General features: G+C 44.9%; 2 protein-coding genes across 3 annotated transcripts in view; both read left to right on the top strand.

Moving 5' to 3' along the window:
- Window positions 1-5,333, top strand: part of gripap1 (GRIP1 associated protein 1) — a 19,102-nt gene extending 13,769 nt beyond the window's left edge. The window contains exons 26-30 of one of the 2 annotated variants that reach the window (XM_056595790.1): window positions 323-450; window positions 1,393-1,512; window positions 2,300-2,393; window positions 3,212-3,399; window positions 4,106-5,333. In XM_056595790.1, coding sequence (XP_056451765.1) covers window positions 323-450; window positions 1,393-1,512; window positions 2,300-2,393; window positions 3,212-3,399; window positions 4,106-4,153 — 578 coding nt within the window. In that variant the 3' untranslated portion in view covers window positions 4,154-5,333. The remainder of the gene's footprint in view (window positions 1-322; window positions 451-1,392; window positions 1,513-2,299; window positions 2,394-3,211; window positions 3,400-4,105) is intronic. The other variant, XM_056595799.1, reaches the window with a different exon arrangement.
- Window positions 5,334-6,690: 1,357 nt separating this feature from the next.
- LOC130383209 (GRIP1-associated protein 1-like) overlaps window positions 6,691-10,000 on the top strand; it is a 7,922-nt gene continuing 4,612 nt past the window's right edge. Inside the window, exons 1-2 of the mRNA XM_056591334.1 lie at window positions 6,691-6,707; window positions 7,169-7,279. Of these exons, the coding sequence (XP_056447309.1) occupies window positions 6,691-6,707; window positions 7,169-7,279 (128 nt within the window). The remainder of the gene's footprint in view (window positions 6,708-7,168; window positions 7,280-10,000) is intronic.

The following is a 10,000-nucleotide window of genomic DNA, read 5'->3' as shown; positions in this document are numbered from 1 at the left end:
ACACACACACACACACACACACACACAGTCTACAGAAGCTGGTATATAATTGATTATTGATGAATGTTTATCACGCCATAAACCTGTAGGTCATTTTAAGCTATCTAACTTTATAGCTCGCTCATCTAGAGCTATGTAAATAACGTACATTGTGCTAATGTATATTTTATCTATAGATTGTGATTATGCATACATCATGATAATGTATATATTAGGAAAATATCCTGATAATGTATATATCCTGATAATGTATAATATATCCTGATAATGTGTATATTATGATAATGCATACATTGTGATAATGTATACATCATGTGTGTAGGTCTTGAGGAGCTGGTTCTGTCGGAGATCAGCAGCCCAAGCCGGACCCAGCAGACTGGGGACTCCTCCTCCGTCTCCTCCTTCTCTTACCGAGACATGATGAAGGAGGCGCAGCCACCCAGAGAAAAGGTGTGTGTGTGTGTGTGTGTGTGTGTGTGTGTGTGTGTGTGTGTGTGTGTGTGTGTGTGTGTGTGTGTGTGTGTGTGTGTGTGTGTGTGTGTGTGTGTGTGTGTGTGTGTGTGTGTGTGTGTGAGAGAGATAGGGATGTTAACCGATGACCCTTTGACCGATGGTTGACCGTATCAACGTTAACCGATCAATCTTGTCGCGTGTCAGTTAAAAATAAAATTGGGGGTCAGTGTGGACTGTGGAGTGTGTGTTGGTTTCACTTCACACAAAAAGATGATCAGGTGAGGTGACTTATTGGAAGTTGGACGGACACCGCGTCCCTAGCCCACTGTTTAATTTCTCCTCAAGTCTTAATTATTCCCGCATGCGAGCGGCGGAGAAAATGATCTCTAAATTGTTATGGACAGTAGACTAAACTCTATAAGACTACAGTGAGCCATCACAAGATCTTTTTGTGTGAAGTGAAAAAAATTATCCCTCACACTCAATTTTTCCGTCTCCTCCAAACTAAACAAGCGGCGTCTCTTCGGAGATGTCATTTTCTTAAATGAGCCGCGGCAATGTTACAAATGAGCTCCCAACGCTGCCCTCTTCCGATGTGTGTGTGTGTGTGTGTGTGTGTGTGTGTGTGTGTGTGTGTGTGTGTGTGTGTGTGTGTGTGTGTGTGTGTGTGTGTGTGTGTGTGTGTGTGTGTGTGTGTGTGTGTGATTCCGAGGTAGAACGGGAGAGAGGTAAGCAGAGTTACGAAATAGCAGCCGGCTGGCGCGGCTCGAAATGGCTGTTATTTCAAATAGCAAATTTTTATCTGATCGGTTAACCGGTTTCAACCGGTTAATGAGACTTGGTGGTCGGTCAAGAATATTTTACATTTTCGCCATCCCTAGTGTGTGTGTGTGTGTGTGTGTGTGCGTGCGTCTAACTGTTTGTGTGTGTGTCCTCCAGGCCACCGGGGGGAGCCCTCCACCCCCCCAGGGCTCGGCTGACCTCAGTGACGAGGAGGTGGGGGAGCTGTTCCAGAGACTGGCCCTCGTCCAGCAGGACAAATGGATGCTGGAGGAGAAGGTGAGAGGGGAGGGGGGAGAGAGGAGAGAGGGGGGCACGGAGGAGAAGTTAGGAGTTTACAACATTATAAAATATGAAACTAGCAGTAAACAGTTTAATTAACAGTTTGCTAAAAATAAACAACATAATGAATCACACTACACACACATCCTGTAACACTTCACTACACACACACATCCTGTATAATTTCACTACACACACATCCTGTAACACTTCACTACACACACGTCCTGTAACACTTCACTACACACACACATCCTGTAGCACTTCACTACACACACATCCTGTAACACTTCACTACACACACATCCTGTAACACTTCACTACACACATACATTCTGTAACACTTCACTACACACACATCCTGTAACACTTCACTACACACTCATCCTCTAACACACTGCACTACACACACACACATCCTGTAGCATCTGAAACGAGCCAAAACACCTCTTTCCCTCTGCAGCAATCAAGGAGGCATTTTAAATAATGAGTGAGAACAAGAAACCTTATCGCAGATCTGGCCTCAGAGTTCACATTAAAACAAGAGTCCGATCCAATCTGACACCACAAGGTGTGTGTGTGTGTGTGTGTGTGTGTGTGTGTGTGTGTGTGTGTGTGTGTGTGTGTGTGTGTGTGTGTGTGTGTGTGTGTGTGTGTGTGTGTGTGTGTGTGTGTGTGTGTGTGTGTGTGTGTGTCGGTGTGTGTGTGTGTGTCGGTGTGTGCGTGCGTGTGCGTGTGCGTGTGTGTGTGTGTGTGTGTGTGTGTGTGTGTGTGTGTCTGTCAGGTGAAACACCTGGAGGTGAGCTGCTCCTCCATGGCTGAAGACATCCGCCGGAAGAGCGCCATCATAGAGACCTACGTCCACGACAGCCGCACCGGTAAACACACACATTCTGAAAGCACTGGAACTAAATATAGAAATGGAATACACAAAATGTTGTTGGATATGAGACTGAAAAAAGATCAGAGGGAATGAGGTCACTTCCCTTTATTAAATTACTCTGAAAGCAAGTTTAGCTTTGGAACATTCCTCTCTTTCCTCACGTCTCCTCTCTCCTCCTCTCGTCTCTCCTCTCCTCTCTCCTCTCCTCTCTCCTCTCTCGTCATGTGTCCTCATCTCCTCTCCTAACTTCTCTCCTCTCGTCTCTCCCATCTCCTCATGTGTCCTCCTCTCCTAACCTCTCTCCTCTCCTTTCTCCTCTCTCCTCATGTGTCCTCCTCTCCTCTCCTCTCTCCTCTCTCCTCATGTGTCCTCCTCTCCTCTCCTCTCTCCTCTCTCCTCATGTGTCCTCCTCTCCTCTCCTCTCCTCTCCTCTCCTCTCTTTGTGCTCCTCACATAGTTTGAAGATAACCTGACTAATCCCGGGAGCTATTGGGGTGTAAGGCCCCAAAATAAACTGATAGACTGATCGTATCCCAGCTTAATAATGAACACAATAATGAATAGACACACAAACAAGAGACCCACACACACAGACACACACACACACACACACACACACACACACACACACACACACACACACACACACACACACACACACACACACACACACACACACACACACACACACACACACACACGTGTTGGTATGTTTTAGTGTGTGTGTACTCGTATGTGTTTCTACTTCTTGTGTGTTTGTACTCATATGTGTGTTTAAACTCTGTGTGTGTGTGTGTGTGTGTGTGTGTGTAGATGCGTGTGGGGGGGCGGGGGCTCACGCGCCGGCCCACGGCGAGCGGGGGGGTCTGGGGGAGAGGATGGGCCTGGGGGCGGTGCTCCGAGACCTGGTGAAGCCCGGAGACGAGAACCTGAGGGAGATGAACAAGAAGCTGCAGAACATGCTGGAGGAGCAGCTCACTAAGAACATGCACCTGCAGAAGGTACCGTCACTGTTCACCTGTTATTTACACATGTTACGTCACTATCCAGATGTTATAAATCACTATGCACACTATACACCTTTAATATCAATATCCACATGTTATGTTACTATACACATGTTACGTCACTATCCAGAAGTTATAAATCACTATACACACTATACACCTTTAATATCAATATCCACATGTTATGTTACTATACACATGTTATATCAATATCCAGATGTGGTATATCACTACACACATTTGATCTCCCTATACACCTTTAATATCACTAATCACATGTTATATTACGATAAGCATGTTATTTCACTATACACCTTTAATATCACTATACACATGTTATATCACTATACAAATGGTGCAACACTATACACATGTTATATCACCCTACACCTGTTATATCACTATACACCTGTTGTATCACTATACACCTGTTATATCACAATACACCTGTTGTATCACTATGCACGTGTCAAATCACTATACACCTGTCACTTCACTATACAGCTGTCACTTCACTATACAGCTGTTACTTAACTATACACCTGTTACTTCACTATACACCTGTTAAATCCTTATACAAATGTTATACAATAAACATGTAATATCACTATACACCTACATGTTATATCATATATCATGTGCATATGTATGTATGTTTACATACATGTTATTTCATCTGTAATTCTGCCGATCTCTGTAGGACCTGGAAATACTCTGTCTCAGTAAAGATGGGAGCCTGTCTGGGTAGGACTATGACCTGGAAGCATCACTCCTCCGTTCCCTTCCATCCAGTCCTACAGCTCTGGCTCCGACTATAGCATGGAATATCTTCCATTACCCCAACCAAGCCCACTGGGCTAGGACTAAATGCTGAAAGCACTCTGTGGATTGAAAGAAGACTCCATTGATAGAACTACTGAATGTTCAGTTATTATACTGTACCCCTCCTGATTTTATCTGATTAAACTTGTTTTACTGTTGTGGTCCTGGCTATTTCCAGGAGCAGATGCCTGTCTGTAATGTTAACGGTTCCTCTCTGTCCAAGCGCTGGGCCCAGTATATGTCCTGGAATGCAAGCTTGTAACTGACTAATTCCTTATATTTTCAGTGTCTTATAATTACACAAGCCATGAATTACTTCATGGCTGTGGCCATTTCATAACCGGTTATCCTCTGTTTGCTGTGGCCTGTTTGCAACTCTAGTGTGTTCAGTGGTTACGTGGCTATACCATGGGCTACGGTTATGCTCACCAGTCCAGTGACGCTCAATGATCAACAGTGATGCTCGATGGGCCACAGTGGTGCTCCTCACTGGGCTACAATTACATTACGATAACATTGTCCAGCTCGTTTTATCTAACTCGAGCAGCGGCTTGTATTTACATGTTATTTTGGATTCAGATCTTGTCGGCTGCGGTTGTGTCCTGGATGACGCTGAGGCCTGAGCTTCTTATTTTGTTGAATCTTGTACATGCGCTGCCATTCCTAACTGAAATCAATAACATTTATTTATGAAGTGATGTCTATAATTATGTTGAATACTGTAACTATGTGAACTAAAGTACCATACTAATGACTGGACTGTTTCTGCCTGCTTCATTTCTGCATGGAAACAACATGAACCTCCTCTCTCCTGTCTCCTCCTCCCTTCTCTCCTCCTCTCCTCTCATCACTCTTCCTATCTCCTCACTTCTCTCTCCTCCCATCTCCTCTTTCCTCTCTTCACTTCCATCTCCTCTGATTCTTGGGGTGAGGGAATGTGAGGCAGGGTCCTAAAATATCTTGTTTTCTAAATCTGTGATCTGAGACCTCACAGCTGGTTTGATTTGATGCTGTTTTTGTAAACTTCTGTTTGAGTTTAACTGACATTAAAGCGACTTGTAGTGGCTTCAAAGTAAGAGTTTTGCCTCCTGGGACAACCAACCACCACTGTCTTCCGTTCTCTGATCAAAGCAGAATATCATATCTTACTAGTATTTTTTTATGCAAAGCAAAGTGTAGTTTAATATATATATATATATTAAACTACAATTTGCTTTGCATAAAAAATAACGATATGTTGGATAACGATATCGTAAACTAGAGCCTACATGAATACATTTCGTTCTCATTATACATGCTGCATTTCCGTACTACGTCGTCAGAGCGCAGCCCGCCGGCCAGCCGGCCGCCGGCCAGAATATTCTTGGGCGGGAAAACTTGCCTCGAGCCCTTTATTTTCAGTTGAAACACGAACACAAAAGGGAAAATAACGTCAGATAACGGCGAATAAGGGTAAAACGACGTAAAGTAAATAAATGGTTGGCAGAAGACCTGAGAAGCACAGGGACTTGGCGGTTAATTTAAAACAAACTAAAACACGGTGAGTCTCACTCCATAGTATACAATGCAAATAAAATATAATTAAGTTTACAGCACTTGGTGCTCAGTATTTTTTCGGACACTTTCGGACGGATTCTTATCGCCGATAATGACATCTTTGACAGCCGATTATTATTATTTAGTACATCCTTTTTTGGAGAACAAACGTTGTAACCTCTGGTACTGTGACACGGCTATTGGAATCTATTTGTATCCTCAGTGTAGCACTCGAATGGGTTTCACACTCAGTAACTCTCAATTTCAGGGCAGCTGTTCAGGGTGAAATCACCATGGCCCCCAAAAATCGAGCCTGATACTAAACAGACAGGTTCATAGTTTGATGGAACCTGTTCATAGTCGATTGTGATTTTGTTTTTGTGTGTTGTGTAGTTGATTTTATGCAATGTACCTGCCGCAACACTTTGAGTCGACAAGTGCAGATCAGCAGCCCAACAGACACACAAACACACACACACACACACACACACACACACACACACACACACACACACACACGAACACACACACACACACACCCACACACACACACACACACACACACACACACACACACACACACACACACACACACACACACACACACACACACACACACACACACAAACACACACACACCTCTTGTGGAGTCAGATTGGTCCAAACTCTTGTTTTAATGTGAACTCTGAGGCCAGATCTGTGATAAGGTGTCTTGTTTTCACTCATTATTTAAACCACAGTATAGGACTGGTTGTACTTGGTATCTCCCAGTAGAACCAGTAGCAGACTGTGGTTGAACTGGGCAGCTCACAGTATAACCAGTCAAAGACGTTGGTTGAACTGGTGGATTCTCAGTCTTTCTCTACTCTCTCAGTAGAGAAAGGAGTGTTGTTCATAAGAACACAGCAGACAGAACGATTCATCAGAATGCTCCAGAAAAACAGGTGAGTTTCCAACTGACATCCATCCTCAACACACACATGTGCAGCCACATGCTGGTCGGAAGGAGCTAGCCAGGTTTATTTCAGAAGTTTAACAGAACAGAAGTGTGTAGCTTCGCATAGTTCTGTGGATTTAGATCCACTTTTGTAGACGGTCTGACATGAGTCTCCTGAGAGAGAAGATAAAACACTAAAAAGTAGAAAGCTCTTCTGGAGAGTTTGAGGTCCAACAGAGAGCTTCAGATAATTAAGGACCAGCAGCCGAGGACCCAGAGGACTCACCAGGTTAGGGGGAAATGACACACTCTTAACGAGTTCCCCTCTAACGAGATAAGATCTGATTGGCTGAGCTGGGGGTTAATTGGTTCAATGAACGAGGAGCCATCTCGAAATTGTGTTTTAATTAAAGCCACATCCCCCAGGAGCGACCCTCGGCTGAGTGTCTGGACCCTCTCCCCCAACAGTGGGCATCAAGGACCAATCACAGCTGAGTATTTGGACCCTCCTCCAAAGCAGGGGGCGGTCACTCCCGGCTTCCTGTTTCCTGTCGACCATGAGGATGGCGGGAAGAAAGGGTGAGGCCAGATAAGAAGCAGTATGAGTGGGGCAGACAGTTATGGGGGGGAGATAGATCTGGGGGTGAGACAGGACTGGGGGGAGACAGGTCTGCAGGGGATGCTGTTGATTGAGTGAAGAGGAACCAGACTTATGGTCGTTTTTAGTTTCAGAGTGCGAAGAACTAAACACACAATAATTTATAAAAGTTCTGTGTAGGAGGCCGTAATCCATGACCAGCTGAGGCCCTATTCTATCTTTCTACATGTATAATATATCAATATGTGTGCATTTTATTAGCTAATGAGGATCTTAATCTACGGTCTGTATTACCTTGTGTGTGTGTGTGTGTGTGTGTGTTTGAGCGTGTGTGTTTGTTTGTTTGTATTGCACATGTGTATCTAGTGTCTGTGTGTGGCTGGTTTACCTTTTTTGTATTGTATATCCAGGATGTGTTTTATTTGTATCTACTGTGTGTGTGTGTGTGTGTGTGTGTGTGTGTGTGTGTGTGTGTGTGTGTGTGTGTGTGTGTGTCTATGTTACCTTCTGTGCCCAGACACCAGAGCTGTCCCTTGTGTTTGTGTATGTGTATGTGTTTGTGTTTGTGTGTGTGTGTGTGTGTGTGTTTGTGTGTGTTTGTGTGTGTATGTGTGTGTGTGTGTGTGTGTGTGTGCATATAAAGATACTGTATACGTACATGCGTATGTGTTTGTGTGCTTGCTCAGGTTACCCTGCTCTCTCTCTTCCATTTATCCTAATACTAATCCTGTCAAACTGTCAAGTGATCTGATTGGTCTAAATGCCACAGTGCTATCGTGTTGCCCTGGTACCAGACATGCTATCCAATATAGTACTACTGCTGGATACTCACATGCCATCTACTTTATACACTGCTTTTTCCAATGGTGGTCAGGTGCAGTATATGGTAGACCAGATAGTGAGGTAGACAGCCAGATGAGGTGGACAGGTAGGGCAGGTAGGCGGATAGATAAGGCGGACAGGTAGATGAGGTACACAGGTAGACAGGTAAATGAGGTGGACAGGTAGAGAAGGTAGACGGATAGATATGGTAGACAGGTAGATGCGTTGGACAGGTAGAGTAGATAGACAGGTAGATGATGTGGACAGACAGTAGGCTGGTAGAGAGATGAACAGACAGTAGACGGATAGCCAAGTAAACAGACAGTAGACTGGTGAACAGCAGAAGGCATGTAGACAGATAGCCAGGAGAACAGACAGTAGAAAGGTAGACGGGAACAGCAGAAGGGAGGTAGACAGGTTTTTCGGAAGATAGTGAGCGACTCTGTGGTCCTGAGAGCGGCAGAGAGCTTGTTCCACCAATGAGGTCCCAAAACCGAGAAAGTTGTGACTTTGCTGAACGGCCTTTGCTAGCTCTTAGCAATGGCGGTACCAGACATCCAGCTGAGGTAGTTGAGCGGAGGGATCGAGCTGGGGTGTGTGGCTTTAGCAATGCTTGGAGGTAGGCAGGGGCAGTTCCATCGACTGCCTTGTATGCCAGTACCATCGTCTTAAATTTGATGCAAGCTACTACAGGGAGCCAGAATGTAGACAGGTAGCCAGGTGAACAGACAGTAGACAGGCAGACAGGTGAACATACATTAGACAGGTGAACAGACAGCAGACAGTTAGCCAGGTGAACAGACAGTAGACAGGTGGCCAGGTGAACAGACAGAAGCCAGCTAAGTCACAGATAGGACAGCAGTCAGGTTACCACCTGGTGCTTCTACATGCATCTTACATGGAGTCTAATCTTACATGCATCTTACATGCAGTATAATGTGACATTCAGCCTGACTGGGCTATAGACTTACACTAAACCATCCAAATTTCAAACCACTTGCCATTAGCCATTTGCCATCATTACTAAAGTAACCTTCTCGTTGTGGTTGGATAGTTCTTCTCTTTTAGAGGAGCCGCTTTGTGGCCAGTGAGCGGAGTCAAACACAGTTTGACTTTAATGAGGGGTACATTTCTGTAACGTTGTTCTGTGTGGTCAGCCCCTAGCTGCTGAGTTATAACCAACCTCGGACGAAGAGATGTTGATGTCTTGTTAGGATCTTTGAGGGATCATTATGGTGTGTTGGAATTCATGTCTTCAACAAATGTGTTTATTGGTCTCCCTACCCCTGATTGGTTGCTTCTGAGATAGTTTCAGACAGGTGAATGATGTCATATAGCCTACAGTGGGTCATTATGTAACATGTTGGACACCTTCTCTCTTGCTTGCTTCCTTTCCTTACTTCTCAGTCCTCCTTTCTGCTCTTAACTAACGGAAGGCTCGGTGATCAACGCCACATGGAGTAGTGAGATCTGTGCTCAGCCAGCTGGAAACAGATACCCCGATGAAGCCTTGAATCTAGAAGTCTCATGAGGACGCATGCACAGTCAACTCCAAATAGATGTTGTTGCAGAGCCTTTCACTCACTTCTAGCTGGCGGATGAACACCGGTATCACACTGAAATAATAACTGCTGCACGGCCCCGCCGACAGCACCTTCACCTCCCCGGTGCACTCGGATATAAGGAAGATGTGCTCTGAAAGCTATTGCTTCCTGATCATATGCCTTCTAATTTAATCTTCCTTCACCTAAGGCCTTGTGTGTGTGTGTGTGTGTGTGTGTGTGTGTGTGTTGCCTATGTGTGTGTGTGTGTGTGTGTGTGTGTATTGCCTGTGTGTGTGTGTGCGTGCCTGCGTGTGTGTGTGTGCGTGTGTGTGTGTG

This window comes from Gadus chalcogrammus, chromosome 1 (genome assembly GCF_026213295.1).
Source record: "Gadus chalcogrammus isolate NIFS_2021 chromosome 1, NIFS_Gcha_1.0, whole genome shotgun sequence".
NCBI lineage: Eukaryota > Metazoa > Chordata > Actinopteri > Gadiformes > Gadidae > Gadus > Gadus chalcogrammus.
This window is presented reverse-complemented; position numbering and strand designations above follow the sequence as displayed.